Source organism: Heterocephalus glaber, unplaced genomic scaffold, assembly GCF_053883595.1.
Source record: "Heterocephalus glaber isolate CG9 unplaced genomic scaffold, H.glaber_assembly_v1.0 deba00001613, whole genome shotgun sequence".
In the NCBI taxonomy this organism is placed as follows: Eukaryota; Metazoa; Chordata; class Mammalia; order Rodentia; family Bathyergidae; genus Heterocephalus; species Heterocephalus glaber.
Window position 1 is genome coordinate 29796940 of NW_028258384.1, and position 27645 is coordinate 29824584.

General features: G+C 58.4%; 3 protein-coding genes across 4 annotated transcripts; all 3 read left to right on the forward strand.

Annotated features, from left to right (window-relative positions):
- Positions 1-539: 539 nt before the first annotated feature.
- Positions 540-5255, forward strand: LOC147822535 (uncharacterized). The gene is made up of 4 exons (XM_087196776.1): positions 540-648; positions 1465-1590; positions 2837-2922; positions 3567-5255. The coding sequence occupies exons 1-4, from the start codon at positions 540-542 to the stop codon at positions 5103-5105; spliced, it is 1860 nt and encodes a 619-aa protein (XP_087052902.1). The 3' UTR covers positions 5106-5255.
- A 5643-nt stretch (positions 5256-10898) lies between these two features.
- LOC147822536 (uncharacterized) lies at positions 10899-15526 on the forward strand. The gene is made up of 4 exons (XM_087196777.1): positions 10899-11007; positions 11824-11949; positions 13196-13281; positions 13926-15526. Exons 1-4 carry the CDS (start codon positions 10899-10901, stop codon positions 15462-15464), a joined length of 1860 nt encoding a protein of 619 aa, XP_087052903.1. The 3' UTR covers positions 15465-15526.
- Positions 15527-22149: 6623 nt separating this feature from the next.
- LOC147822537 (putative PWWP domain-containing DNA repair factor 4) lies at positions 22150-25882 on the forward strand. Of its 2 annotated transcripts, XM_087196703.1 has the most exons (3): positions 22150-22613; positions 23553-23638; positions 24283-25882. In XM_087196703.1, the coding sequence occupies exon 3, from the start codon at positions 24457-24459 to the stop codon at positions 25819-25821; it is 1365 nt and encodes a 454-aa protein (XP_087052829.1). In that variant the 5' UTR covers positions 22150-22613; positions 23553-23638; positions 24283-24456; the 3' UTR covers positions 25822-25882. The 2 variants fall into 2 exon arrangements, with proteins under 2 accessions (XP_087052829.1, XP_087052830.1); XM_087196704.1 differs by lacking the exon at positions 23553-23638.
- Positions 25883-27645: the final 1763 nt, after the last annotated feature.

Below are 27645 nucleotides of genomic sequence, written 5' to 3' on the forward strand. Positions count from 1 at the left end.
ACCTAAATAAGCAGAAAGACAGCCTGTTTTCATGGCAGGGAGACATCATTTGTTAAGATGGAAATGCACTCCAAATGTATCTACTTCTTCAATTTCAATTCTTAACCCAAATTCCAATAGGCTTTTTGCAGAAATATAAAAGCTGATCCTCGAATACGGAATTCCAGGGGACTCTGAAATCAAAGTAACCTTGAAAACAAAGAAAAATGGTGGAAGACTCCCAATTCCCGATTTAAAAGCTTAGTGTGAGACTACAGCCGTCAAGACAGTGTGGTGTTGCAACTGAGTCCAAAAGTAATGCATACCCCCGTGGGTAGGCACTTTCAACAGGTGTGGCAAGGATAGTCAACATGCAGAAGGGTTTACATTTGTTGTGATCTTCCACAATATTTCATTCCAGTGTCCCGGGCAGGGCCATGGCATTCAGCAGACCTCTGCCAGCGTTTGGCATATCCAGTGCTTCCTGAGGGCACGGTGCTAAGGCTGCAGGGGCAGAATAGATCTCCTCACTGAGCTGCGGTCAGTCACCAGAGGGGACAATGTCCCAGGAGCATTGTGGGAAGCCCACAGAGCTTGGCACGCTGCTGACGAGAAAGCCTTGTCCTGGGACAGACCGCCCCGTGCCCCTGCTGCCCTATGCCATCCCTGGCAATTTCCTCCTCTGCCTCGGTTGCAGGCTGTCCAGAAAGCAGGGCTCCCCCTCCCCACCTCAGTTGCTGCACCCTGGGAATGCTGCCTGGCAGGTCTATTACCATCCACCCCCCTTGCTCCTCACACCCTGGAGGTGTAGAGGTTCCCTCCTTGCTCCTTGGTTTTGCTCTCGAAAAATTCTCCCTTTTTCCTCCGTAAAAGAGATCTAATTCTTTGAAAGTGCACACGAACGTATCATGGGCCTAGGATTGCCAGATTTTTGCACGTAAAAATACCGAAGCCCAGGTACGTTTGGGTTTCCCAGTAAACGATGGCTATTTTTAGTATGATAGGCCCCCTTGCTGGGGACCAGACATGATGTGCACAGATTGGTGAGGGGCCAGACTGCAGGCCCCATGGTCCCACGGTCAGTGTTAATTTGTCTCAGGAACAGAGAAGTGTGCAAAAGACCTAGATTTCCTGGCTGTGTGGGAAAGCCATGATCACAGAGCTTGTGGAAAAAAGGTAACTCCCACTGAGGCCAATATACAGTGCAGACCTCCTGCTGTGGGGAAGGGCCTGGACTTGGCCCCTTTGAGAGGCTAAACTCGGGCCCTGTCTGGCCATCCTAATCTTACTACAGTCGCTGTTCCCTCCCGGGATAGTACACTACCCGCTCCCCTGCGCTCCTGGCTGATGAATAAAAGCAAGCAGGCCCACTGTGCAGTTCATCAAAGCCTGTCCACCAGAGACAGTCAGTGTCCTTCCGGGACCCCACTGCACACGGAATACCGTTTCTGTCTCTTTCTTCTATTCCCGTCCTTCTCCCTACAGGTATTCAGGGGTCCGAAGAGCTCCAGATAGGGGAGAACAAAGTGTGTCATCCTTTTACATTCCTTCCCCTGGCAGCTAGTTTGGGAAACTCACCTCCCCCAATTCCCATTCCAGAGAAGATTGGCAGTGATGCCTCCATTCCCTCCCTTTCTTCCTTCCTCCCTCCCAACCAACCTTCCTTCCTTCCTTCCTTCCTTCCTTCCTTCCCAGACTGGAATAGGCAGGGTGGGCCTGACTGAGGAAGAGATGAGCACTGTGCCTTTAAGGGTGCCTTAGTACTTCCTGCTTCCCATAGAATGCTACCATCAGTGTCATTCTGGTCTCTGTGGCAACCAAAACAAGCCACTCTTTCCTTCCTTCCTGCGTGCAGGCAGATTTCACAAAGATATAGCCAGATGGAAGAGATAGAGGAACTGAAGGGAGATCAGCACAAGTAGGTGCCCTCCATCCCTGTCTGTGTGTGGGTGGGTGGGGGGTGGGGGTGGGGGTGTGAGTGAGGTCCTCATCAGGCATTACGGGCTCCTGTCCCTCCTGGGTGTGAGAGAGGCTGGTTCCCGATGAACCAGAAGGTTGTGTGAGGAGATGGTGTAAGGCATGGCATCAGCGAGCCCGGCCTTGTCCTACAGTGACACCTGCTGTGTCAGGAGTTGGCACCTGAGGCTGGGAAGCGCAGATCCCCAAGGCTTTCTGGCTTTTCGCCTGTGTGTAACAGCTCCACTCCCCCGCACGCTCACGCTGCTGCTTTACTTCTGCTACAACTCCTAGTCACTGCAGGTTGTCACGTGCTCTGCAGGAGGGAGAAATGGGAAGGCAGGAGATGGCACCACGAGCGGGCAGGACTGGAGACCCCTGGGAGGCTGGGCAGGCAGGGATGGCACGGAGCTGGTCCCGGGTAGGGCACCTAGGGCCTGAGAAAAGGCTGCCTCGAGGGCAGGGAGGTAGACTGAGGCCACATCCGTGTGACAGAAGCCCCCAGGAAGGCTCTGAGGCCTCTCGGGGCAGGCGTGGGGGTGGTGCTGGCCTCTGGCCTGTGACTGGGCTCCCAGCGGGGTCAGTTCCAGGCTTGGCAGGACGCGCTGTGGAGGTGCCCTGCCCACGCGTGCCCTAGGAAGGAGCAGGTCCCGGCTGCAGGGCGCGGGCCCCTCTCAGCCCAGGCCTGCCTACTCTTTCTCCCTGAGTCGCAGGCTGCCAGCCCCACCTGTCCTGCCTCACTCAGCCAGGAGGCCTCGAGCACAGGTGTCCGTGTGCCCGGCTCTGTGTGTCTCTGCCTCCTCACGTGCACCTGACCACCGGTCCTTCTGGCCTTGCCTCCTCCTTCCCTCCCTCCCTCCCTCCCTCTGCCCCCTGCTGCCCGCTGTGTCTCCCGAGACAGACGCACTGTGCAGAACACACACCTGCAGAGGCGGCACTGGAGCCCCGAAAGGTGCTCGAAGGCGTTTGGACCGGGGTGTCAAGCAGGTGGGCAGAGGAGCCCTGAGAGATGGCACGGGATGGCTTCCTGGCGGGAGGGCAGCCCTGCTGCTGCAGGCAGAAAGACCAGGCTCACAGCTCCTCCGCCTGCTTCTGCAAAGTCCCCTGCTGGAGGGCTCCTCCCCCGAAAAGACGCGGCCCGAGGGGGTGCCGAGGCCTCTGTGCAGAGGCCCTGACCCACTGGACAGCCCTGTGCTACCCAGGGGCCTCTGCGGGGTTCCTGCAGTGGGAGTCCTGGAGCCCAGGACCCTCCTGTGGGCGGGCAGCGCTCCTGGCTGCTTGAGCCAGCACCCTCAGCGCCAGGCCTCTGCCCTGGGTGTGCGCAGCCTGGGAGATCTGTCCCGTGGCATTAGCACACGAGCAAGTAACGCGAGCCCAACCTCACGGGGAGGCCGGGCCCACGCGAGACATTTCTGGGGACCTGTGGCGCCCCGAGCGGGCAGCAGCCCAGGCGCGCCGGACGACGTGTGCCAGGCGGCCTCTGTCTCCAGCCCGGGGCTGTGCGTGTCTGCCCTGGGCGGCGGGTGGGCCGGGGCGGGGCTGCCCCACACGTGTGCTCCCAGGGATGCAGCCGCCGCGGGGCGCTGAGGGCTGCCGCAGCCACTCCCCTTCCCTGTGTTCTGCGTCCTCAGGTGAGGCCTGCGCTGCCCACGCAGCCTCCGCTCCGGGCCCCGGGGCCCAGCAGCTCCGGAGCCCGAGGGAGGAGGCCGGGCCCTGGTGGAGGCGGCCGCGCAGAGCCCGGGCCGGCGGCAGCCCGAGGTGAGCCGGGACAAGAGCGCAGATACAAAGCCTCCACTGATCCGGACATGGAAGCCGCCGGGCCCTCGGGCAGAGGGGCAGCGCGGAAGGCTGCCGCGCGCCCAGGAGAGGCAAGAGCGGGCAGAAGAGTCGTCAGGGTGCGCCCGGAGGTCCTGAGGGCCGCCACGCTGCGGGGCCAGGGAGGGCAGGGCGGTGAGCCTGCGGCCACCACCGGGCCCCCGGAGGAGGCAGCTCCAGAGCCAGCCAGCTGCAGGCCTCCCCGCAAGCCAGCGAGACCGAGCCGCAGGGCGCGCTTCCGGGGCCGTCGCGGGACTGGGCGACCCTCGGGGTCCCTGTCACGGCCCCGCAGGGCTGGCCCCGCTCACGAGGCCCCGGCCACCGGCCCGCGCTCTGCCAGCGGCCCCGCGCCCGCCCCCGCTGCCGGCGCCCTGGGACCCGGCTCCCTGGTGTGGTGCAAACTGGCGGACCTCCCCTTCTGGCCGGCAGTGGTCACCAGCCTCAGTGTCGCCGAGCGCACGGCCAGGGTGCTCCTGATCGAGGCCAACCTGTGCCCGGAGCCCAGTGGCATCCGCGTGCCTGTCCACAGCTTAAAGCCCCTGGACTGCGAGGAGCAAGGGAAGCTCGTGCGCCGAGCCAGCAGCGCCTACGGGCACAGCAGCGTCACCTGGTGCCTGTCCCTGGTCGCCCACTACAGGGAAGGCCTGGCGCGCGGCTCTTTCCGGGGCTCCTTCCTGGAGTATTACGCGGCCGACGCCAGCCACCCCATCCGCACGGCCGTCCACGGCGGAGCCCCGGACCTGCACCTGCGCTTCCCCAAGGTCAACTACGCAGACCTGGAGGACTCGGAGGACGAGCGCGAGGGCCAGGGCCAGGACCACGCTGCCCCGGGCCGCCAGGGGCTCCACCAGAGGCTGCTGCCCGACCGCAGGAGGGCCGCTCGCGACACAGCCAACCAGAAGCTGGTGGACTTCATCGTCAAGACCAACGGGGCCGACGCCCACCTCCGGGACATCGTGCAGGGCAGGAAGCCGTCCAGGTGGCTGACGGCCTTCCTGCAGGCAGACAGGTACCTGCTCTGCGTGGAGACCTACCTGGAGGACGAGGACCAGCTGTACACCGTGGCCACGCACTTGGAGCGAGTCTACGAGCAGACAGAGCGCCCCATGCTGCCCCTGCTCGGGGTCGACAAGGTGCGGCTGGTGCTGGAGGTCCTGCTGCCTGAGGCCATGATCTGCTCCATTGCTGCCCTGGAGGGCCTGGACTACCACGGCGCCGAAGAGGAGTACCTGCGGGGGCCCCCGGTGCACTGCCGAGAGAAAGCCCTGTTTGACAGGCGTGTCCTGAAGGAGAGGAGGAAGAGAGCCACCGCCGCCAGGGCACCGGGCAGCGCCCCTCCTGGGCCCGCACCTTAGTGCCCAGGGAGCCGGCTCCCCTCCTCTCCCACCTCCCCTCCCCTCCCCTCCCCTCCCCTCCCCTCCCCTCCCCTCCCCTGCGAGCCCCGCGACCCTCTGAGACACTGGCCCAGAGAGAAGCTGTGTGCACAATAAAAGCTTTGCGCCCTGCACCTTGCCTGGCTGCTGCGTGCTGCATGGGCTCCTAACCCAGCACGGGAGCGTCCAATCTTATGCAGACCAACGCCCTCCCAGAAAGGGCCCCTCCACAGGGACCAGGGCTGCTCTTGTGGCTTCCAGGGCTCATTGCCCATCCCCTTCCCATGCTAGTACACAGCCGGGGTCACGCTGGGTGGTGTGGGCTTTTAGGAATTAGGATGGGAAAGGGCCTTCCACGCCCTGGAAGCAGGGGGCCCCTTCCTCCCCGCCGGGCCCTGACTGATACAGCCCCTCTCCTGGGCCCCCTCCTGGGACTCGCTCAGGGTCCCCCTGCTCCTTGTTAGATCCAGAGTACCTCCGTGCCTGCCCTGGGGACCCACCACCCACCCCCGGGACTGCATACCTTAGCTTCTCTGGGGGCCCTGTCCCTCTGGCTCTAAGGCACCACGCGACCTCAGCTCTCCCACCGAGCAGAGCCAGGCTTTCCTCCAGGCACCACTGTGTCCTTCACGGCCAAGCTCAGTCAGTCACCCGCCCCTTCCCAGGTGGGCAGGGCCAGTGGGGTGCTGCTGGAGGCTGTGCTCCGAACAGGAGCTTCGGGTACCACAGAAAGGGACGGAAACCCTGGGGCCCCTGTGACTCTCATTCCTCAGGTGACAGGGATGTGCCCTTCTGCTCCCTCTTTGGGAGAGACGTCCCCGGTCTCGGGGCCTGAAGGGCTGTCTTGGAGGGCAGAGCCCCAGTCTCCCCCATTTCCGTGAGGGGAGTGGCGTCTGGTGGTTGGGTGAAGGGACCGGAGCCGGTCTCCCTTGGATGTCATTTGCACCCGAGGCCTCTTCTGAGGAGGGGCCATCATGTCCCTGGCAAGCTCTTACTCTCCTCCTGTTGGAATCAGGCTCAGTGAGAGCATTTGAGTTTTGGGGGTGCACTGGTGGGCTCAGTGGGCTCTGAGCACTTGCCATGATTGCCTGAGCTGGGTCACTTTCAGGTGTGTGAGTGTGTGTGTGTGTGTGTGTGTGTGTGTGTGTGTGTGTAGGCAAAGCTCCACCTGCCACCCAGTCTGAGCCCTGGGATTAAGGAGACCTCCTCTCCTGGGGCCCTAGGGCCGACTGCTGAACATCAGGCCCCAGTGATGATGCTGAGTGGAACTGATGCAGGGAGACAGCATGCTCAGCGTGCACAGGGCCGCACATCCATGGGGGGAACAGAGAAGGTGGGAGGCTGTGGCCTTGAGACGTGGGGAGCTGATGAACTTGAGCATTTTGAGTGCCTCCATCCCCCGTAGCCCTGTCATGACATCAGGGATCCCACAACCCATGCAACTTGGGGGAGCAACCCTCTTGTTCCTGGATATCCTGCAAAGGCCTCATCCAAGGGGGCAGCTTCCAAAGATGTCGCTTGCCACAGGCAGCATCCGTCCGGCCACCTTTCTTTGTTGTGGGACTAATGCGTAGGGTGACACGGGACTCGGTGCGATCACAGCACCTCACAGCATGGGAGGACGGTCCAGTTCGGGTGTGGGTAGGAGATACCTGGTCATTCCAATGAACTGCAGGACCCGCACGAAGTGAGGTAAGGCACATGGGGATGGATTTTGAGGTTGTGACTCCACCCCAGCAGGGGATAGACTGTCATCTACTATGTGGAAGAGCTCCTGTCATGGGGCACAGCGCTGAAGGGGCTTCCGCGTTCCTGGGCAGCCTATTTGTTGCTGCCGTTGCACTTTCAAGCTTGACAACAAGGACGGACACGAAACGAGATGGACATACAGTAAGCTCCCAACTTACAAGCAAGTTCCATTCCGGGAGAATCGTTCATGAGTCAGATTCATTCGTAAGTTGGGAACGTACTGTACTAGAATTGCTGTGGCAAAATATCTAGGAATTAGTGGCAGTGAGATAGAGCATGAGACACGGTTTATTATGGGAGACCAGAATCCCTACTTCTGAGCTCTCCTCCGCTGGAGGGTACAGAAGACACAACCCAAACAAGGGATGTGCTCGTTGGCTGCCACTGCCCTCTTAGAGAATCTCCCGTTGGCTCTTTCCAGAAAACAATGGTTGGAGGCAAGCACCACTGCATGGAACTGGCAGTCAATGCAGATGATACAAATCAAGTGGCGTAGGCATCATTCTCATTCTAGGCAAGAAGTGCGGGGTGGGGTCAGGCTCATGTGCCTGGTAAGGGTCTGGTGCAGTGTGACAGATAGTAGTATTCCAGAGTCCAGACATAGGGACAGCTGACTAGGGCAGCAGCTGCTTTTCATAATATGAGAGCTGGCATGCAGGAGGCGGATGTGAGCATCTGCAGTAAACAACTTGCTCCCCACCAAGTGTCCAGATTGAAATCGGTTCAGAGGGCCTAGGGTCCATCGGTTGAATCGGAAGTCAGACACTCCCAGCTACACGTTCCCCAGAAAATTCCATGGTGGAAAGGAGGAAGCCTACTTTTTAAAAAACATTGCTGCATATGAATTTCTCTGCTTAGAAAGGGGCCTATGAAGCCCAGGGATGAAGGGAATTGTGTCTCAAATTCATCTCACAGAGTACCCAGTAGTTCTCTGGGGTACTCAGGATACTGCGTGTAGGCCATGGTGGGTGACCCGGGGGCAGGTGTTTCTGTGAAACTTACAGAGTCGCTGCTTGGATTCACAACGAAACCATTGCATCTGTTGCTTTGAACTGCTGTTCCAGAGTACTTGAGACTGTGCCCTAGCATGGGAGACGCTTCTGAGGAAACATGCCCAGTACCCAGGCAATGATGTTCTCCATAGACGGAAGACTCTTCATATGGGTTCACATAACATTATAGTGAAAGGTACATGCGGAAGCCTATAAGGCTGTCCTTTCTCTGCAATATGACAACATAGAAGAAATGGCAATTCTACACTTACACAGGAGAGAAGACTTGAATTCCTAAAATCAGAGAGGGAAGTTGGGACATTACTACTGAACTTGCCGAGATTTATCTCTTTGCAGTACTAAGGATGGAACTCAGGGCCTTAGACTTGCTAGGCAAGTGCTCTACCACTGAGCTGCACCTGCAGTCCACCAGGACTTCCTTAAAAGAGTGTAAGAGACTATTATGAATAAATACATACCAAATTAAATAATTGAGGTGACATTTTTAAATTCTTAGAAATGCACAGAGTAAAAAAAGAACTACCTCATGAAGAAATGGAAATTCTCAAGGAGCCCATAACAAACAAGAAATCTGAGTCTGTTATCAAAAACTCTGAGAACAAAGAAAAGCCCAGCACCACATAGCTTCACTGGTAAACTTAATCCAAACATTTAGAAAAGAATTCAAGGCCTCTCACGCTCTCCCTTAAGAGAACTAGACGAGAAAGACACACTTGCTAATGCATTCTACGTGGCCAATATTACCAGGATACAAAGAAAGGCAGACAACACAAGAAAGCTATAGACCAATATCCCTGTCTCAGTCACTTCCTTCATCACTGGGGCACAGTACCCTACTGTGGGTCAGCTGCAAGGAGGAGAGGATTATTTTGGCGCGCAGTTCAGTCCATAGTCAGCTGGCTCCCAGGCAGGGCGGCACGTAGCAGGGGAGCCTGGTGGAGAAGAGTTGCTCATGGCCCGGCAGACAGGAAGCAGAGAGACCATGGAGGAGCAAGGGAAGAAGAGAAACCCTTCCGGGTCACGCCCCCAGTTGACCTTACCTGCCTCCTCCCACCAGAGCCCATCTCCTAACAGCAAGCAGCTATAAGCATACTCCAATTACCTTCCAGAAGCCCCGCCCACCAGTTCTTGGGGGACATCTAGATACAAACCATTACAATCCCTGCCCCGACGGTAGTATTTTATTAAAAGAATGACACATCTTTACCAAACCGCATTCGTTCCGGGAATGTGAGAATGGTCCGACAATGCAAAGAAATGAATGTAATACACCACATTCACAGAATGAAGGAAACAAACCACGTGATAACTCAAACGATGCAGAAAAAGCATTTGGCAAACTCCCACACCCTTTCGTGAAAAAACACCCAGACAACATGGAAAAAAGGGGAATATCCTCAACCTGAATAGGAGCAATGATGAAAAACCCACAACTAGCATCATATTCAGTGATGAAAGAATGGCATCTCTCTCCCTAAGATCACGTATTAGTCAGTGCTTACAAGAGCTTGCAGGGTTGGGGCGAGGCTCCCCAAAAGACTACCGTGCTTTGAATCAGACTGAAGGAAGGACACAGAAATTCACAAGATTAGCCTACAATGGCCGCCCACAGAGTGGAATGTAGAACAGTACAAAAGATCTGCCACACATTAGAGATCCGAGGGATCCAGCCAAAGGCCTGGCGCCCACCACAGTGTCCTGTAGGAGTCCGCATCAGGAGGCCCAAGGATCCGAGAAGGAAGACAGAGGGAGGGGTCTGCGCTGCAAGGTCCGAGGGTTGGCGCTCGAAGCTAAAGATGCAAATATTTCTTTGCACCCGCAGGCCAAAAGAAAGAACCTGCTCTGAAAGCCAGGAGAGGACACCCAACGTGAAGGCGAAGACCAGAGGTCCTCCGAGGAAAATCAGCTGACACCCTTCCCTTCCGCTCTCCTTTATACTAATTCTGACACCAATCCTCCTTAAAGTGGGCCTTCCACGCCCAGAACCACGCTGACTCAATTCAGCTGGGTGTTCCCGCTCAAGTTGACAAGTAATCAATTAACCACCGCAGACCATAGCAAGACAAGATTCCCACTTTCACCATTTCAGTTCGGCACTGTGCTGGAAGTTCCTGCCAGAGCAATTAGACGATAAAAAGTTAGACAGTAAAAGCTATCCAACTTGGAAAAGTGCAAGGAAGACTGTCTCTTCTTGCAGGTGGGCTGATCTTACATATAGACAGTTCTAAAGAATCCACCAAAAAGCTATTCAAGCTAATGAATTCAGTAAGGTTTTAGGATGCCAGATCATCATGTAACACGCCACTATGCTTCTGCACACTATAAATGAACAGTATGAAAAGGAAATTAAGAAAATAATTCTGTTTACTGTTTCATCAAAAAGAGCAAAATACTCAGGATCAAGTTCAGCCAGTGAGACGCAAAACTCACACACTTAGAACTATAGAACACTTTTGAAAAAAGTATAAAGACAGACCTAAATAAGCAGAAAGACAGCCTGTTTTCATGGCAGGGAGACATCATTTGTTAAGATGGAAATGCACTCCAAATGTATCTACTTCTTCAATTTCAATTCTTAACCCAAATTCCAATAGGCTTTTTGCAGAAATATAAAAGCTGATCCTCGAATACGGAATTCCAGGGGACTCTGAAATCAAAGTAACCTTGAAAACAAAGAAAAATGGTGGAAGACTCCCAATTCCCGATTTAAAAGCTTAGTGTGAGACTACAGCCGTCAAGACAGTGTGGTGTTGCAACTGAGTCCAAAAGTAATGCATACCCCCGTGGGTAGGCACTTTCAACAGGTGTGGCAAGGATAGTCAACATGCAGAAGGGTTTACATTTGTTGTGATCTTCCACAATATTTCATTCCAGTGTCCCGGGCAGGGCCATGGCATTCAGCAGACCTCTGCCAGCGTTTGGCATATCCAGTGCTTCCTGAGGGCACGGTGCTAAGGCTGCAGGGGCAGAATAGATCTCCTCACTGAGCTGCGGTCAGTCACCAGAGGGGACAATGTCCCAGGAGCATTGTGGGAAGCCCACAGAGCTTGGCACGCTGCTGACGAGAAAGCCTTGTCCTGGGACAGACCGCCCCGTGCCCCTGCTGCCCTATGCCATCCCTGGCAATTTCCTCCTCTGCCTCGGTTGCAGGCTGTCCAGAAAGCAGGGCTCCCCCTCCCCACCTCAGTTGCTGCACCCTGGGAATGCTGCCTGGCAGGTCTATTACCATCCACCCCCCTTGCTCCTCACACCCTGGAGGTGTAGAGGTTCCCTCCTTGCTCCTTGGTTTTGCTCTCGAAAAATTCTCCCTTTTTCCTCCGTAAAAGAGATCTAATTCTTTGAAAGTGCACACGAACGTATCATGGGCCTAGGATTGCCAGATTTTTGCACGTAAAAATACCGAAGCCCAGGTACGTTTGGGTTTCCCAGTAAACGATGGCTATTTTTAGTATGATAGGCCCCCTTGCTGGGGACCAGACATGATGTGCACAGATTGGTGAGGGGCCAGACTGCAGGCCCCATGGTCCCACGGTCAGTGTTAATTTGTCTCAGGAACAGAGAAGTGTGCAAAAGACCTAGATTTCCTGGCTGTGTGGGAAAGCCATGATCACAGAGCTTGTGGAAAAAAGGTAACTCCCACTGAGGCCAATATACAGTGCAGACCTCCTGCTGTGGGGAAGGGCCTGGACTTGGCCCCTTTGAGAGGCTAAACTCGGGCCCTGTCTGGCCATCCTAATCTTACTACAGTCGCTGTTCCCTCCCGGGATAGTACACTACCCGCTCCCCTGCGCTCCTGGCTGATGAATAAAAGCAAGCAGGCCCACTGTGCAGTTCATCAAAGCCTGTCCACCAGAGACAGTCAGTGTCCTTCCGGGACCCCACTGCACACGGAATACCGTTTCTGTCTCTTTCTTCTATTCCCGTCCTTCTCCCTACAGGTATTCAGGGGTCCGAAGAGCTCCAGATAGGGGAGAACAAAGTGTGTCATCCTTTTACATTCCTTCCCCTGGCAGCTAGTTTGGGAAACTCACCTCCCCCAATTCCCATTCCAGAGAAGATTGGCAGTGATGCCTCCATTCCCTCCCTTTCTTCCTTCCTCCCTCCCAACCAACCTTCCTTCCTTCCTTCCTTCCTTCCTTCCTTCCCAGACTGGAATAGGCAGGGTGGGCCTGACTGAGGAAGAGATGAGCACTGTGCCTTTAAGGGTGCCTTAGTACTTCCTGCTTCCCATAGAATGCTACCATCAGTGTCATTCTGGTCTCTGTGGCAACCAAAACAAGCCACTCTTTCCTTCCTTCCTGCGTGCAGGCAGATTTCACAAAGATATAGCCAGATGGAAGAGATAGAGGAACTGAAGGGAGATCAGCACAAGTAGGTGCCCTCCATCCCTGTCTGTGTGTGGGTGGGTGGGGGGTGGGGGTGGGGGTGTGAGTGAGGTCCTCATCAGGCATTACGGGCTCCTGTCCCTCCTGGGTGTGAGAGAGGCTGGTTCCCGATGAACCAGAAGGTTGTGTGAGGAGATGGTGTAAGGCATGGCATCAGCGAGCCCGGCCTTGTCCTACAGTGACACCTGCTGTGTCAGGAGTTGGCACCTGAGGCTGGGAAGCGCAGATCCCCAAGGCTTTCTGGCTTTTCGCCTGTGTGTAACAGCTCCACTCCCCCGCACGCTCACGCTGCTGCTTTACTTCTGCTACAACTCCTAGTCACTGCAGGTTGTCACGTGCTCTGCAGGAGGGAGAAATGGGAAGGCAGGAGATGGCACCACGAGCGGGCAGGACTGGAGACCCCTGGGAGGCTGGGCAGGCAGGGATGGCACGGAGCTGGTCCCGGGTAGGGCACCTAGGGCCTGAGAAAAGGCTGCCTCGAGGGCAGGGAGGTAGACTGAGGCCACATCCGTGTGACAGAAGCCCCCAGGAAGGCTCTGAGGCCTCTCGGGGCAGGCGTGGGGGTGGTGCTGGCCTCTGGCCTGTGACTGGGCTCCCAGCGGGGTCAGTTCCAGGCTTGGCAGGACGCGCTGTGGAGGTGCCCTGCCCACGCGTGCCCTAGGAAGGAGCAGGTCCCGGCTGCAGGGCGCGGGCCCCTCTCAGCCCAGGCCTGCCTACTCTTTCTCCCTGAGTCGCAGGCTGCCAGCCCCACCTGTCCTGCCTCACTCAGCCAGGAGGCCTCGAGCACAGGTGTCCGTGTGCCCGGCTCTGTGTGTCTCTGCCTCCTCACGTGCACCTGACCACCGGTCCTTCTGGCCTTGCCTCCTCCTTCCCTCCCTCCCTCCCTCCCTCTGCCCCCTGCTGCCCGCTGTGTCTCCCGAGACAGACGCACTGTGCAGAACACACACCTGCAGAGGCGGCACTGGAGCCCCGAAAGGTGCTCGAAGGCGTTTGGACCGGGGTGTCAAGCAGGTGGGCAGAGGAGCCCTGAGAGATGGCACGGGATGGCTTCCTGGCGGGAGGGCAGCCCTGCTGCTGCAGGCAGAAAGACCAGGCTCACAGCTCCTCCGCCTGCTTCTGCAAAGTCCCCTGCTGGAGGGCTCCTCCCCCGAAAAGACGCGGCCCGAGGGGGTGCCGAGGCCTCTGTGCAGAGGCCCTGACCCACTGGACAGCCCTGTGCTACCCAGGGGCCTCTGCGGGGTTCCTGCAGTGGGAGTCCTGGAGCCCAGGACCCTCCTGTGGGCGGGCAGCGCTCCTGGCTGCTTGAGCCAGCACCCTCAGCGCCAGGCCTCTGCCCTGGGTGTGCGCAGCCTGGGAGATCTGTCCCGTGGCATTAGCACACGAGCAAGTAACGCGAGCCCAACCTCACGGGGAGGCCGGGCCCACGCGAGACATTTCTGGGGACCTGTGGCGCCCCGAGCGGGCAGCAGCCCAGGCGCGCCGGACGACGTGTGCCAGGCGGCCTCTGTCTCCAGCCCGGGGCTGTGCGTGTCTGCCCTGGGCGGCGGGTGGGCCGGGGCGGGGCTGCCCCACACGTGTGCTCCCAGGGATGCAGCCGCCGCGGGGCGCTGAGGGCTGCCGCAGCCACTCCCCTTCCCTGTGTTCTGCGTCCTCAGGTGAGGCCTGCGCTGCCCACGCAGCCTCCGCTCCGGGCCCCGGGGCCCAGCAGCTCCGGAGCCCGAGGGAGGAGGCCGGGCCCTGGTGGAGGCGGCCGCGCAGAGCCCGGGCCGGCGGCAGCCCGAGGTGAGCCGGGACAAGAGCGCAGATACAAAGCCTCCACTGATCCGGACATGGAAGCCGCCGGGCCCTCGGGCAGAGGGGCAGCGCGGAAGGCTGCCGCGCGCCCAGGAGAGGCAAGAGCGGGCAGAAGAGTCGTCAGGGTGCGCCCGGAGGTCCTGAGGGCCGCCACGCTGCGGGGCCAGGGAGGGCAGGGCGGTGAGCCTGCGGCCACCACCGGGCCCCCGGAGGAGGCAGCTCCAGAGCCAGCCAGCTGCAGGCCTCCCCGCAAGCCAGCGAGACCGAGCCGCAGGGCGCGCTTCCGGGGCCGTCGCGGGACTGGGCGACCCTCGGGGTCCCTGTCACGGCCCCGCAGGGCTGGCCCCGCTCACGAGGCCCCGGCCACCGGCCCGCGCTCTGCCAGCGGCCCCGCGCCCGCCCCCGCTGCCGGCGCCCTGGGACCCGGCTCCCTGGTGTGGTGCAAACTGGCGGACCTCCCCTTCTGGCCGGCAGTGGTCACCAGCCTCAGTGTCGCCGAGCGCACGGCCAGGGTGCTCCTGATCGAGGCCAACCTGTGCCCGGAGCCCAGTGGCATCCGCGTGCCTGTCCACAGCTTAAAGCCCCTGGACTGCGAGGAGCAAGGGAAGCTCGTGCGCCGAGCCAGCAGCGCCTACGGGCACAGCAGCGTCACCTGGTGCCTGTCCCTGGTCGCCCACTACAGGGAAGGCCTGGCGCGCGGCTCTTTCCGGGGCTCCTTCCTGGAGTATTACGCGGCCGACGCCAGCCACCCCATCCGCACGGCCGTCCACGGCGGAGCCCCGGACCTGCACCTGCGCTTCCCCAAGGTCAACTACGCAGACCTGGAGGACTCGGAGGACGAGCGCGAGGGCCAGGGCCAGGACCACGCTGCCCCGGGCCGCCAGGGGCTCCACCAGAGGCTGCTGCCCGACCGCAGGAGGGCCGCTCGCGACACAGCCAACCAGAAGCTGGTGGACTTCATCGTCAAGACCAACGGGGCCGACGCCCACCTCCGGGACATCGTGCAGGGCAGGAAGCCGTCCAGGTGGCTGACGGCCTTCCTGCAGGCAGACAGGTACCTGCTCTGCGTGGAGACCTACCTGGAGGACGAGGACCAGCTGTACACCGTGGCCACGCACTTGGAGCGAGTCTACGAGCAGACAGAGCGCCCCATGCTGCCCCTGCTCGGGGTCGACAAGGTGCGGCTGGTGCTGGAGGTCCTGCTGCCTGAGGCCATGATCTGCTCCATTGCTGCCCTGGAGGGCCTGGACTACCACGGCGCCGAAGAGGAGTACCTGCGGGGGCCCCCGGTGCACTGCCGAGAGAAAGCCCTGTTTGACAGGCGTGTCCTGAAGGAGAGGAGGAAGAGAGCCACCGCCGCCAGGGCACCGGGCAGCGCCCCTCCTGGGCCCGCACCTTAGTGCCCAGGGAGCCGGCTCCCCTCCTCTCCCACCTCCCCTCCTCCCCTCCCCTCCCCTCCCCTCCCCTCCCCTCCCCTGCGAGCCCCGCGACCCTCTGAGACACTGGCCCAGAGAGAAGCTGTGTGCACAATAAAAGCTTTGCGCCCTGCACCTTGCCTGGCTGCTGCGTGCTGCATGGGCTCCTAACCCAGCACGGGAGCGTCCAATCTTATGCAGACCAACGCCCTCCCAGAAAGGGCCCCTCCACAGGGACCAGGGCTGCTCTTGTGGCTTCCAGGGCTCATTGCCCATCCCCTTCCCATGCTAGTACACAGCCGGGGTCACGCTGGGTGGTGTGGGCTTTTAGGAATTAGGATGGGAAAGGGCCTTCCACGCCCTGGAAGCAGGGGGCCCCTTCCTCCCCGCCGGGCCCTGACTGATACAGCCCCTCTCCTGGGCCCCCTCCTGGGACTCGCTCAGGGTCCCCCTGCTCCTTGTTAGATCCAGAGTACCTCCGTGCCTGCCCTGGGGACCCACCACCCACCCCCGGGACTGCATACCTTAGCTTCTCTGGGGGCCCTGTCCCTCTGGCTCTAAGGCACCACGCGACCTCAGCTCTCCCACCGAGCAGAGCCAGGCTTTCCTCCAGGCACCACTGTGTCCTTCACGGCCAAGCTCAGTCAGTCACCCGCCCCTTCCCAGGTGGGCAGGGCCAGTGGGGTGCTGCTGGAGGCTGTGCTCCGAACAGGAGCTTCGGGTACCACAGAAAGGGACGGAAACCCTGGGGCCCCTGTGACTCTCATTCCTCAGGTGACAGGGATGTGCCCTTCTGCTCCCTCTTTGGGAGAGACGTCCCCGGTCTCGGGGCCTGAAGGGCTGTCTTGGAGGGCAGAGCCCCAGTCTCCCCCATTTCCGTGAGGGGAGTGGCGTCTGGTGGTTGGGTGAAGGGACCGGAGCCGGTCTCCCTTGGATGTCATTTGCACCCGAGGCCTCTTCTGAGGAGGGGCCATCATGTCCCTGGCAAGCTCTTACTCTCCTCCTGTTGGAATCAGGCTCAGTGAGAGCATTTGAGTTTTGGGGGTGCACTGGTGGGCTCAGTGGGCTCTGAGCACTTGCCATGATTGCCTGAGCTGGGTCACTTTCAGGTGTGTGAGTGTGTGTGTGTGTGTGTGTGTGTGTGTGTGTGTGTGTAGGCAAAGCTCCACCTGCCACCCAGTCTGAGCCCTGGGATTAAGGAGACCTCCTCTCCTGGGGCCCTAGGGCCGACTGCTGAACATCAGGCCCCAGTGATGATGCTGAGTGGAACTGATGCAGGGAGACAGCATGCTCAGCGTGCACAGGGCCGCACATCCATGGGGGGAACAGAGAAGGTGGGAGGCTGTGGCCTTGAGACGTGGGGAGCTGATGAACTTGAGCATTTTGAGTGCCTCCATCCCCCGTAGCCCTGTCATGACATCAGGGATCCCACAACCCATGCAACTTGGGGGAGCAACCCTCTTGTTCCTGGATATCCTGCAAAGGCCTCATCCAAGGGGGCAGCTTCCAAAGATGTCGCTTGCCACAGGCAGCATCCGTCCGGCCACCTTTCTTTGTTGTGGGACTAATGCGTAGGGTGACACGGGACTCGGTGCGATCACAGCACCTCACAGCATGGGAGGACGGTCCAGTTCGGGTGTGGGTAGGAGATACCTGGTCATTCCAATGAACTGCAGGACCCGCACGAAGTGAGGTAAGGCACATGGGGATGGATTTTGAGGTTGTGACTCCACCCCAGCAGGGGATAGACTGTCATCTACTATGTGGAAGAGCTCCTGTCATGGGGCACAGCGCTGAAGGGGCTTCCGCGTTCCTGGGCAGCCTATTTGTTGCTGCCGTTGCACTTTCAAGCTTGACAACAAGGACGGACACGAAACGAGATGGACATACAGTAAGCTCCCAACTTACAAGCAAGTTCCATTCCGGGAGAATCGTTCATGAGTCAGATTCATTCGTAAGTTGGGAACGTACTGTACTAGAATTGCTGTGGCAAAATATCTAGGAATTAGTGGCAGTGAGATAGAGCATGAGACACGGTTTATTATGGGAGACCAGAATCCCTACTTCTGAGCTCTCCTCCGCTGGAGGGTACAGAAGACACAGCCCAAACAAGGGATGTGCTCGTTGGCTGCCACTGCCCTCTTAGAGAATCTCCCGTTGGCTCTTTCCAGAAAACAATGGTTGGAGGCAAGCACCACTGCATGGAACTGGCAGTCAATGCAGATGATACAAATCAAGTGGCGTAGGCATCATTCTCATTCTAGGCAAGAAGTGCGGGGTGGGGTCAGGCTCATGTGCCTGGTAAGGGTCTGGTGCAGTGTGACAGATAGTAGTATTCCAGAGTCCAGACATAGGGACAGCTGACTAGGGCAGCAGCTGCTTTTCATAATATGAGAGCTGGCATGCAGGAGGCGGATGTGAGCATCTGCAGTAAACAACTTGCTCCCCACCAAGTGTCCAGATTGAAATCGGTTCAGAGGGCCTAGGGTCCATCGGTTGAATCGGAAGTCAGACACTCCCAGCTACACGTTCCCCAGAAAATTCCATGGTGGAAAGGAGGAAGCCTACTTTTTAAAAAACATTGCTGCATATGAATTTCTCTGCTTAGAAAGGGGCCTATGAAGCCCAGGGATGAAGGGAATTGTGTCTCAAATTCATCTCACAGAGTACCCAGTAGTTCTCTGGGGTACTCAGGATACTGCGTGTAGGCCATGGTGGGTGACCCGGGGGCAGGTGTTTCTGTGAAACTTACAGAGTCGCTGCTTGGATTCACAACGAAACCATTGCATCTGTTGCTTTGAACTGCTGTTCCAGAGTACTTGAGACTGTGCCCTAGCATGGGAGACGCTTCTGAGGAAACATACCCAGTACCCAGGCAATGATGTTCTCCATAGACGGAAGACTCTTCATATGGGTTCACATAACATTATAGTGAAAGGTACATGCGGAAGCCTATAAGGCTGTCCTTTCTCTGCAATATGACAACATAGAAGAAATGGCAATTCTACACTTACACAGGAGAGAAGACTTGAATTCCTAAAATCAGAGAGGGAAGTTGGGACATTACTACTGAACTTGCCGAGATTTATCTCTTTGCAGTACTAAGGATGGAACTCAGGGCCTTAGACTTGCTAGGCAAGTGCTCTACCACTGAGCTGCACCTGCAGTCCACCAGGACTTCCTTAAAAGAGTGTAAGAGACTATTATGAATAAATACATACCAAATTAAATAATTGAGGTGACATTTTTAAATTCTTAGAAATGCACAGAGTAAAAAAAGAACTACCTCATGAAGAAATGGAAATTCTCAAGGAGCCCATAACAAACAAGAAATCTGAGTCTGTTATCAAAAACTCTGAGAACAAAGAAAAGCCCAGCACCACATAGCTTCACTGGTAAACTTAATCCAAACATTTAGAAAAGAATTCAAGGCCTCTCACGCTCTCCCTTAAGAGAACTAGACGAGAAAGACACACTTGCTAATGCATTCTACGTGGCCAATATTACCAGGATACAAAGAAAGGCAGACAACACAAGAAAGCTATAGACCAATATCCCTGTCTCAGTCACTTCCTTCATCACTGGGGCACAGTACCCTACTGTGGGTCAGCTGCAAGGAGGAGAGGATTATTTTGGCGCGCAGTTCAGTCCATAGTCAGCTGGCTCCCAGGCAGGGCGGCACGTAGCAGGGGAGCCTGGTGGAGAAGAGTTGCTCATGGCCCGGCAGACAGGAAGCAGAGAGACCATGGAGGAGCAAGGGAAGAAGAGAAACCCTTCCGGGTCACGCCCCCAGTTGACCTTACCTGCCTCCTCCCACCAGAGCCCATCTCCTAACAGCAAGCAGCTATAAGCATACTCCAATTACCTTCCAGAAGCCCCGCCCACCAGTTCTTGGGGGACATCTAGATACAAACCATTACAATCCCTGCCCCGACGGTAGTATTTTATTAAAAGAATGACACATCTTTACCAAACCGCATTCGTTCCGGGAATGTGAGAATGGTCCGACAATGCAAAGAAATGAATGTAATACACCACATTCACAGAATGAAGGAAACAAACCACGTGATAACTCAAACGATGCAGAAAAAGCATTTGGCAAACTCCCACACCCTTTCGTGAAAAAACACCCAGACAACATGGAAAAAAGGGGAATATCCTCAACCTGAATAGGAGCAATGATGAAAAACCCACAACTAGCATCATATTCAGTGATGAAAGAATGGCATCTCTCTCCCTAAGATCACGTATTAGTCAGTGCTTACAAGAGCTTGCAGGGTTGGGGCGAGGCTCCCCAAAAGACTACCGTGCTTTGAATCAGACTGAAGGAAGGACACAGAAATTCACAAGATTAGCCTACAATGGCCGCCCACAGAGTGGAATGTAGAACAGTACAAAAGATCTGCCACACATTAGAGATCCGAGGGATCCAGCCAAAGGCCTGGCGCCCACCACAGTGTCCTGTAGGAGTCCGCATCAGGAGGCCCAAGGATCCGAGAAGGAAGACAGAGGGAGGGGTCTGCGCTGCAAGGTCCGAGGGTTGGCGCTCGAAGCTAAAGATGCAAATATTTCTTTGCACCCGCAGGCCAAAAGAAAGAACCTGCTCTGAAAGCCAGGAGAGGACACCCAACGTGAAGGCGAAGACCAGAGGTCCTCCGAGGAAAATCAGCTGACACCCTTCCCTTCCGCTCTCCTTTATACTAATTCTGACACCAATCCTCCTTAAAGTGGGCCTTCCACGCCCAGAACCACGCTGACTCAATTCAGCTGGGTGTTCCCGCTCAAGTTGACAAGTAATCAATTAACCACCGCAGACCATAGCAAGACAAGATTCCCACTTTCACCATTTCAGTTCGGCACTGTGCTGGAAGTTCCTGCCAGAGCAATTAGACGATAAAAAGTTAGACAGTAAAAGCTATCCAACTTGGAAAAGTGCAAGGAAGACTGTCTCTTCTTGCAGGTGGGCTGATCTTACATATAGACAGTTCTAAAGAATCCACCAAAAAGCTATTCAAGCTAATGAATTCAGTAAGGTTTTAGGATGCCAGATCATCATGTAACACGCCACTATGCTTCTGCACACTATAAATGAACAGTATGAAAAGGAAATTAAGAAAATAATTCTGTTTACTGTTTCATCAAAAAGAGCAAAATACTCAGGATCAAGTTCAGCCAGTGAGACGCAAAACTCACACACTTAGAACTATAGAACACTTTTGAAAAAAGTATAAAGACAGACCTAAATAAGCAGAAAGACAGCCTGTTTTCATGGCAGGGAGACATCATTTGTTAAGATGGAAATGCACTCCAAATGTATCTACTTCTTCAATTTCAATTCTTAACCCAAATTCCAATAGGCTTTTTGCAGAAATATAAAAGCTGATCCTCGAATACGGAATTCCAGGGGACTCTGAAATCAAAGTAACCTTGAAAACAAAGAAAAATGGTGGAAGACTCCCAATTCCCGATTTAAAAGCTTAGTGTGAGACTACAGCCGTCAAGACAGTGTGGTGTTGCAACTGAGTCCAAAAGTAATGCATACCCCCGTGGGTAGGCACTTTCAACAGGTGTGGCAAGGATAGTCAACATGCAGAAGGGTTTACATTTGTTGTGATCTTCCACAATATTTCATTCCAGTGTCCCGGGCAGGGCCATGGCATTCAGCAGACCTCTGCCAGCGTTTGGCATATCCAGTGCTTCCTGAGGGCACGGTGCTAAGGCTGCAGGGGCAGAATAGATCTCCTCACTGAGCTGCGGTCAGTCACCAGAGGGGACAATGTCCCAGGAGCATTGTGGGAAGCCCACAGAGCTTGGCACGCTGCTGACGAGAAAGCCTTGTCCTGGGACAGACCGCCCCGTGCCCCTGCTGCCCTATGCCATCCCTGGCAATTTCCTCCTCTGCCTCGGTTGCAGGCTGTCCAGAAAGCAGGGCTCCCCCTCCCCACCTCAGTTGCTGCACCCTGGGAATGCTGCCTGGCAGGTCTATTACCATCCACCCCCCTTGCTCCTCACACCCTGGAGGTGTAGAGGTTCCCTCCTTGCTCCTTGGTTTTGCTCTCGAAAAATTCTCCCTTTTTCCTCCGTAAAAGAGATCTAATTCTTTGAAAGTGCACACGAACGTATCATGGGCCTAGGATTGCCAGATTTTTGCACGTAAAAATACCGAAGCCCAGGTACGTTTGGGTTTCCCAGTAAACGATGGCTATTTTTAGTATGATAGGCCCCCTTGCTGGGGACCAGACATGATGTGCACAGATTGGTGAGGGGCCAGACTGCAGGCCCCATGGTCCCACGGTCAGTGTTAATTTGTCTCAGGAACAGAGAAGTGTGCAAAAGACCTAGATTTCCTGGCTGTGTGGGAAAGCCATGATCACAGAGCTTGTGGAAAAAAGGTAACTCCCACTGAGGCCAATATACAGTGCAGACCTCCTGCTGTGGGGAAGGGCCTGGACTTGGCCCCTTTGAGAGGCTAAACTCGGGCCCTGTCTGGCCATCCTAATCTTACTACAGTCGCTGTTCCCTCCCGGGATAGTACACTACCCGCTCCCCTGCGCTCCTGGCTGATGAATAAAAGCAAGCAGGCCCACTGTGCAGTTCATCAAAGCCTGTCCACCAGAGACAGTCAGTGTCCTTCCGGGACCCCACTGCACACGGAATACCGTTTCTGTCTCTTTCTTCTATTCCCGTCCTTCTCCCTACAGGTATTCAGGGGTCCGAAGAGCTCCAGATAGGGGAGAACAAAGTGTGTCATCCTTTTACATTCCTTCCCCTGGCAGCTAGTTTGGGAAACTCACCTCCCCCAATTCCCATTCCAGAGAAGATTGGCAGTGATGCCTCCATTCCCTCCCTTTCTTCCTTCCTCCCTCCCAACCAACCTTCCTTCCTTCCTTCCTTCCTTCCTTCCTTCCCAGACTGGAATAGGCAGGGTGGGCCTGACTGAGGAAGAGATGAGCACTGTGCCTTTAAGGGTGCCTTAGTACTTCCTGCTTCCCATAGAATGCTACCATCAGTGTCATTCTGGTCTCTGTGGCAACCAAAACAAGCCACTCTTTCCTTCCTTCCTGCGTGCAGGCAGATTTCACAAAGATATAGCCAGATGGAAGAGATAGAGGAACTGAAGGGAGATCAGCACAAGTAGGTGCCCTCCATCCCTGTCTGTGTGTGGGTGGGTGGGGGGTGGGGGTGGGGGTGTGAGTGAGGTCCTCATCAGGCATTACGGGCTCCTGTCCCTCCTGGGTGTGAGAGAGGCTGGTTCCCGATGAACCAGAAGGTTGTGTGAGGAGATGGTGTAAGGCATGGCATCAGCGAGCCCGGCCTTGTCCTACAGTGACACCTGCTGTGTCAGGAGTTGGCACCTGAGGCTGGGAAGCGCAGATCCCCAAGGCTTTCTGGCTTTTCGCCTGTGTGTAACAGCTCCACTCCCCCGCACGCTCACGCTGCTGCTTTACTTCTGCTACAACTCCTAGTCACTGCAGGTTGTCACGTGCTCTGCAGGAGGGAGAAATGGGAAGGCAGGAGATGGCACCACGAGCGGGCAGGACTGGAGACCCCTGGGAGGCTGGGCAGGCAGGGATGGCACGGAGCTGGTCCCGGGTAGGGCACCTAGGGCCTGAGAAAAGGCTGCCTCGAGGGCAGGGAGGTAGACTGAGGCCACATCCGTGTGACAGAAGCCCCCAGGAAGGCTCTGAGGCCTCTCGGGGCAGGCGTGGGGGTGGTGCTGGCCTCTGGCCTGTGACTGGGCTCCCAGCGGGGTCAGTTCCAGGCTTGGCAGGACGCGCTGTGGAGGTGCCCTGCCCACGCGTGCCCTAGGAAGGAGCAGGTCCCGGCTGCAGGGCGCGGGCCCCTCTCAGCCCAGGCCTGCCTACTCTTTCTCCCTGAGTCGCAGGCTGCCAGCCCCACCTGTCCTGCCTCACTCAGCCAGGAGGCCTCGAGCACAGGTGTCCGTGTGCCCGGCTCTGTGTGTCTCTGCCTCCTCACGTGCACCTGACCACCGGTCCTTCTGGCCTTGCCTCCTCCTTCCCTCCCTCCCTCCCTCCCTCTGCCCCCTGCTGCCCGCTGTGTCTCCCGAGACAGACGCACTGTGCAGAACACACACCTGCAGAGGCGGCACTGGAGCCCCGAAAGGTGCTCGAAGGCGTTTGGACCGGGGTGTCAAGCAGGTGGGCAGAGGAGCCCTGAGAGATGGCACGGGATGGCTTCCTGGCGGGAGGGCAGCCCTGCTGCTGCAGGCAGAAAGACCAGGCTCACAGCTCCTCCGCCTGCTTCTGCAAAGTCCCCTGCTGGAGGGCTCCTCCCCCGAAAAGACGCGGCCCGAGGGGGTGCCGAGGCCTCTGTGCAGAGGCCCTGACCCACTGGACAGCCCTGTGCTACCCAGGGGCCTCTGCGGGGTTCCTGCAGTGGGAGTCCTGGAGCCCAGGACCCTCCTGTGGGCGGGCAGCGCTCCTGGCTGCTTGAGCCAGCACCCTCAGCGCCAGGCCTCTGCCCTGGGTGTGCGCAGCCTGGGAGATCTGTCCCGTGGCATTAGCACACGAGCAAGTAACGCGAGCCCAACCTCACGGGGAGGCCGGGCCCACGCGAGACATTTCTGGGGACCTGTGGCGCCCCGAGCGGGCAGCAGCCCAGGCGCGCCGGACGACGTGTGCCAGGCGGCCTCTGTCTCCAGCCCGGGGCTGTGCGTGTCTGCCCTGGGCGGCGGGTGGGCCGGGGCGGGGCTGCCCCACACGTGTGCTCCCAGGGATGCAGCCGCCGCGGGGCGCTGAGGGCTGCCGCAGCCACTCCCCTTCCCTGTGTTCTGCGTCCTCAGGTGAGGCCTGCGCTGCCCACGCAGCCTCCGCTCCGGGCCCCGGGGCCCAGCAGCTCCGGAGCCCGAGGGAGGAGGCCGGGCCCTGGTGGAGGCGGCCGCGCAGAGCCCGGGCCGGCGGCAGCCCGAGGTGAGCCGGGACAAGAGCGCAGATACAAAGCCTCCACTGATCCGGACATGGAAGCCGCCGGGCCCTCGGGCAGAGGGGCAGCGCGGAAGGCTGCCGCGCGCCCAGGAGAGGCAAGAGCGGGCAGAAGAGTCGTCAGGGTGCGCCCGGAGGTCCTGAGGGCCGCCACGCTGCGGGGCCAGGGAGGGCAGGGCGGTGAGCCTGCGGCCACCACCGGGCCCCCGGAGGAGGCAGCTCCAGAGCCAGCCAGCTGCAGGCCTCCCCGCAAGCCAGCGAGACCGAGCCGCAGGGCGCGCTTCCGGGGCCGTCGCGGGACTGGGCGACCCTCGGGGTCCCTGTCACGGCCCCGCAGGGCTGGCCCCGCTCACGAGGCCCCGGCCACCGGCCCGCGCTCTGCCAGCGGCCCCGCGCCCGCCCCCGCTGCCGGCGCCCTGGGACCCGGCTCCCTGGTGTGGTGCAAACTGGCGGACCTCCCCTTCTGGCCGGCAGTGGTCACCAGCCTCAGTGTCGCCGAGCGCACGGCCAGGGTGCTCCTGATCGAGGCCAACCTGTGCCCGGAGCCCAGTGGCATCCGCGTGCCTGTCCACAGCTTAAAGCCCCTGGACTGCGAGGAGCAAGGGAAGCTCGTGCGCCGAGCCAGCAGCGCCTACGGGCACAGCAGCGTCACCTGGTGCCTGTCCCTGGTCGCCCACTACAGGGAAGGCCTGGCGCGCGGCTCTTTCCGGGGCTCCTTCCTGGAGTATTACGCGGCCGACGCCAGCCACCCCATCCGCACGGCCGTCCACGGCGGAGCCCCGGACCTGCACCTGCGCTTCCCCAAGGTCAACTACGCAGACCTGGAGGACTCGGAGGACGAGCGCGAGGGCCAGGGCCAGGACCACGCTGCCCCGGGCCGCCAGGGGCTCCACCAGAGGCTGCTGCCCGACCGCAGGAGGGCCGCTCGCGACACAGCCAACCAGAAGCTGGTGGACTTCATCGTCAAGACCAACGGGGCCGACGCCCACCTCCGGGACATCGTGCAGGGCAGGAAGCCGTCCAGGTGGCTGACGGCCTTCCTGCAGGCAGACAGGTACCTGCTCTGCGTGGAGACCTACCTGGAGGACGAGGACCAGCTGTACACCGTGGCCACGCACTTGGAGCGAGTCTACGAGCAGACAGAGCGCCCCATGCTGCCCCTGCTCGGGGTCGACAAGGTGCGGCTGGTGCTGGAGGTCCTGCTGCCTGAGGCCATGATCTGCTCCATTGCTGCCCTGGAGGGCCTGGACTACCACGGCGCCGAAGAGGAGTACCTGCGGGGGCCCCCGGTGCACTGCCGAGAGAAAGCCCTGTTTGACAGGCGTGTCCTGAAGGAGAGGAGGAAGAGAGCCACCGCCGCCAGGGCACCGGGCAGCGCCCCTCCTGGGCCCGCACCTTAGTGCCCAGGGAGCCGGCTCCCCTCCTCTCCCACCTCCCCTCCCCTCCCCTCCCCTCCCCTCCCCTCCCCTCCCCTGCGAGCCCCGCGACCCTCTGAGACACTGGCCCAGAGAGAAGCTGTGTGCACAATAAAAGCTTTGCGCCCTGCACCTTGCCTGGCTGCTGCGTGCTGCATGGGCTCCTAACCCAGCACGGGAGCGTCCAATCTTATGCAGACCAACGCCCTCCCAGAAAGGGCCCCTCCACAGGGACCAGGGCTGCTCTTGTGGCTTCCAGGGCTCATTGCCCATCCCCTTCCCATGCTAGTACACAGCCGGGGTCACGCTGGGTGGTGTGGGCTTTTAGGAATTAGGATGGGAAAGGGCCTTCCACGCCCTGGAAGCAGGGGGCCCCTTCCTCCCCGCCGGGCCCTGACTGATACAGCCCCTCTCCTGGGCCCCCTCCTGGGACTCGCTCAGGGTCCCCCTGCTCCTTGTTAGATCCAGAGTACCTCCGTGCCTGCCCTGGGGACCCACCACCCACCCCCGGGACTGCATACCTTAGCTTCTCTGGGGGCCCTGTCCCTCTGGCTCTAAGGCACCACGCGACCTCAGCTCTCCCACCGAGCAGAGCCAGGCTTTCCTCCAGGCACCACTGTGTCCTTCACGGCCAAGCTCAGTCAGTCACCCGCCCCTTCCCAGGTGGGCAGGGCCAGTGGGGTGCTGCTGGAGGCTGTGCTCCGAACAGGAGCTTCGGGTACCACAGAAAGGGACGGAAACCCTGGGGCCCCTGTGACTCTCATTCCTCAGGTGACAGGGATGTGCCCTTCTGCTCCCTCTTTGGGAGAGACGTCCCCGGTCTCGGGGCCTGAAGGGCTGTCTTGGAGGGCAGAGCCCCAGTCTCCCCCATTTCCGTGAGGGGAGTGGCGTCTGGTGGTTGGGTGAAGGGACCGGAGCCGGTCTCCCTTGGATGTCATTTGCACCCGAGGCCTCTTCTGAGGAGGGGCCATCATGTCCCTGGCAAGCTCTTACTCTCCTCCTGTTGGAATCAGGCTCAGTGAGAGCATTTGAGTTTTGGGGGTGCACTGGTGGGCTCAGTGGGCTCTGAGCACTTGCCATGATTGCCTGAGCTGGGTCACTTTCAGGTGTGTGAGTGTGTGTGTGTGTGTGTGTGTGTGTGTGTGTGTGTGTGTAGGCAAAGCTCCACCTGCCACCCAGTCTGAGCCCTGGGATTAAGGAGACCTCCTCTCCTGGGGCCCTAGGGCCGACTGCTGAACATCAGGCCCCAGTGATGATGCTGAGTGGAACTGATGCAGGGAGACAGCATGCTCAGCGTGCACAGGGCCGCACATCCATGGGGGGAACAGAGAAGGTGGGAGGCTGTGGCCTTGAGACGTGGGGAGCTGATGAACTTGAGCATTTTGAGTGCCTCCATCCCCCGTAGCCCTGTCATGACATCAGGGATCCCACAACCCATGCAACTTGGGGGAGCAACCCTCTTGTTCCTGGATATCCTGCAAAGGCCTCATCCAAGGGGGCAGCTTCCAAAGATGTCGCTTGCCACAGGCAGCATCCGTCCGGCCACCTTTCTTTGTTGTGGGACTAATGCGTAGGGTGACACGGGACTCGGTGCGATCACAGCACCTCACAGCATGGGAGGACGGTCCAGTTCGGGTGTGGGTAGGAGATACCTGGTCATTCCAATGAACTGCAGGACCCGCACGAAGTGAGGTAAGGCACATGGGGATGGATTTTGAGGTTGTGACTCCACCCCAGCAGGGGATAGACTGTCATCTACTATGTGGAAGAGCTCCTGTCATGGGGCACAGCGCTGAAGGGGCTTCCGCG

What these genes read in the sequence shown, in the direction of transcription:
- LOC147822535 (XM_087196776.1), top strand. Translation starts at nt 540, where the DNA reads ATGTCCCAGGAGCATTGTGGGAAGCCCACAGAGCTTGGCACGCTGCTG. An exon ending in GCTGCCCTATGCCATCCCTG is followed by an intron (nt 649 to 1,464) that starts GCAATTTCCTCC and finishes TTCTCCCTACAG; the next exon opens with GTATTCAGGGGTCCGAAGAG. An exon ending in TGGACCGGGGTGTCAAGCAG is followed by an intron (nt 2,923 to 3,566) that starts GTGGGCAGAGGA and finishes CTGCGTCCTCAG; the next exon opens with GTGAGGCCTGCGCTGCCCAC.
- LOC147822536 (XM_087196777.1), top strand. Translation starts at nt 10,899, where the DNA reads ATGTCCCAGGAGCATTGTGGGAAGCCCACAGAGCTTGGCACGCTGCTG. An exon ending in CATTCCAGAGAAGATTGGCA is followed by an intron (nt 11,950 to 13,195) that starts GTGATGCCTCCA and finishes CTCCCGAGACAG; the next exon opens with ACGCACTGTGCAGAACACAC. An exon ending in TGGACCGGGGTGTCAAGCAG is followed by an intron (nt 13,282 to 13,925) that starts GTGGGCAGAGGA and finishes CTGCGTCCTCAG; the next exon opens with GTGAGGCCTGCGCTGCCCAC.
- LOC147822537 (XM_087196703.1), top strand. Translation starts at nt 24,457, where the DNA reads ATGGAAGCCGCCGGGCCCTCGGGCAGAGGGGCAGCGCGGAAGGCTGCC.